The sequence below is a fragment of the Microtus ochrogaster genome, linkage group LG2, assembly GCF_000317375.1.
Source record: "Microtus ochrogaster isolate Prairie Vole_2 linkage group LG2, MicOch1.0, whole genome shotgun sequence".
Lineage (NCBI taxonomy): Eukaryota > Metazoa > Chordata > Mammalia > Rodentia > Cricetidae > Microtus > Microtus ochrogaster.
Genome location: NC_022028.1, coordinates 4,610,969 through 4,612,580, shown reverse-complemented (window position 1 = coordinate 4,612,580; position 1,612 = coordinate 4,610,969). Strand labels below are relative to the sequence as shown.

General features: G+C 36.1%; 1 protein-coding gene across 2 annotated transcripts in view; it reads right to left on the bottom strand.

Annotated features, from left to right (window-relative positions):
• Nucleotides 1-1,612, bottom strand: part of Mut (methylmalonyl-CoA mutase) — a 31,384-nt gene that overhangs the window by 5,088 nt on the left and 24,684 nt on the right. For both annotated transcript variants that reach the window (XM_026785657.1, XM_005359785.3), the window contains exon 11: nt 198-345. In XM_026785657.1, coding sequence (XP_026641458.1) covers nt 198-345 — 148 coding nt within the window. The remainder of the gene's footprint in view (nt 1-197; nt 346-1,612) is intronic.

Below are 1,612 nucleotides of genomic sequence, written 5' to 3'. Positions count from 1 at the left end.
CAAAGACTACAAAAATAAAACCTTTAAGGTAAGCTTCACTATCCAAAGCCTCACAGCATTTCATTCTCAACTGACATTTACATTCACAAACATCAGAGTTAACATGAGTTTTTATTTTTAATCATAAATTAAGTGAATTATATACATTGAAAAATGCAGAATGTGTTAGACTTTTTGAAAATAATTTCAATACATACCTGAAAAAGAGGGCCTATATCTACATCGAAACCAAGATCAGCAAATCCTGTAGCAATGACCTTAGCTCCTCTGTCATGGCCATCTTGCCCCATTTTTGCCACAAGAAGACGGGGTCTGCGACCTTCACGTTCCATGAATTGATTAACTCTAGGAACATTTAAAAAGGTAATAATAGTTAAATATTAACTGTCCGATGTAAGATGTAAAACTGCAGTTTACCCATAGAGATCTTTTAAGAATGCCCACTTATGTGCATCTCACTAATATCTGTATTTAATAGGGAGAATGCCATGCAAGCCTTGAATATGGTTATCGTCTGGTTAGAGCCAAGTTTGAAAGACAGTGCAGCCTGTGTGCCCACCACCCCAAGAATGGATAAATCCCAGACAACTTTGGTCTGCTGAAGTCACATCAAAGGACAAACACCTGACTGACTTACAACAGACAATGGAATCAAGGCAGAAACAGTGCTCAAGAAGGAAAAGCTTTGCACTGGAGAGTTCATTGCCAAGTTCTACCAATCCTTCAGAGAAAAGCTAACACCAATGCTCCTCACACTGCTCCATAGAACAGAACGGGAAGGAGCACTACAATACTCTGTGAAGCCAGGATTGCCATAGAATGTGGCCCATTCTGATAATACATAATCAAAATGCTTGTGTGTATAAAATGACAAATTGTATAAACATGACAAAATACAACATCAATTTTTGTTTGTAAAGGTTCCTTCTGATGACTTTTACATTGGCTTATATTTATCATTTATAGACTATTTAACTGCTAATGCAGTTTTTTGAGGGAAGTGTGTTACACAAGTTGAAAACACCAATAACCCAGAAGCCAGTTTCACACTCAAGAAACAAATCACATTACAGCTTCAGGCAGTGGCAACAGTCCTCACTGTCACCTTAGTGAAGACTGGATTTAAATTTAGCACAGGTAGCAGCCATGTGTTTAGTTTTCAAATGGGAAAATTAAGTTTTAACTATTCAAGTAACTAAACCTTGTGACAAAAGTTAGAAAGTCTATAGCAACATGACTGTAAGCTCTCTACCTGGAGGATCTGAAGCAGTACCAGCATCAATTAAATAAACACATGTTCGAAATGAAAAATTCCTATTGGTAACTATGGTGCAATGTAAAAATAGTATTCATTTTGTCAAATGATTTTTAGTTTTAATATTTACTTTCATTCTCATCAGTCAGTATATACTATACATGTAATTCATTATAGTTATAAATTATTAAATGACCAAGACATCTTCAGAGAAATACATCATGAGGTGGCTTTGTCAATGTGAAAACCTGAAAAAAATTATGTAAGCTTAGTGGTACAGTATACTACATACCCAGGCTCTATGAAGTGTGTGTGTGTGTGTGTGTGTGTGTGTGTGTGTGTGTGTGTGTGTGTGTG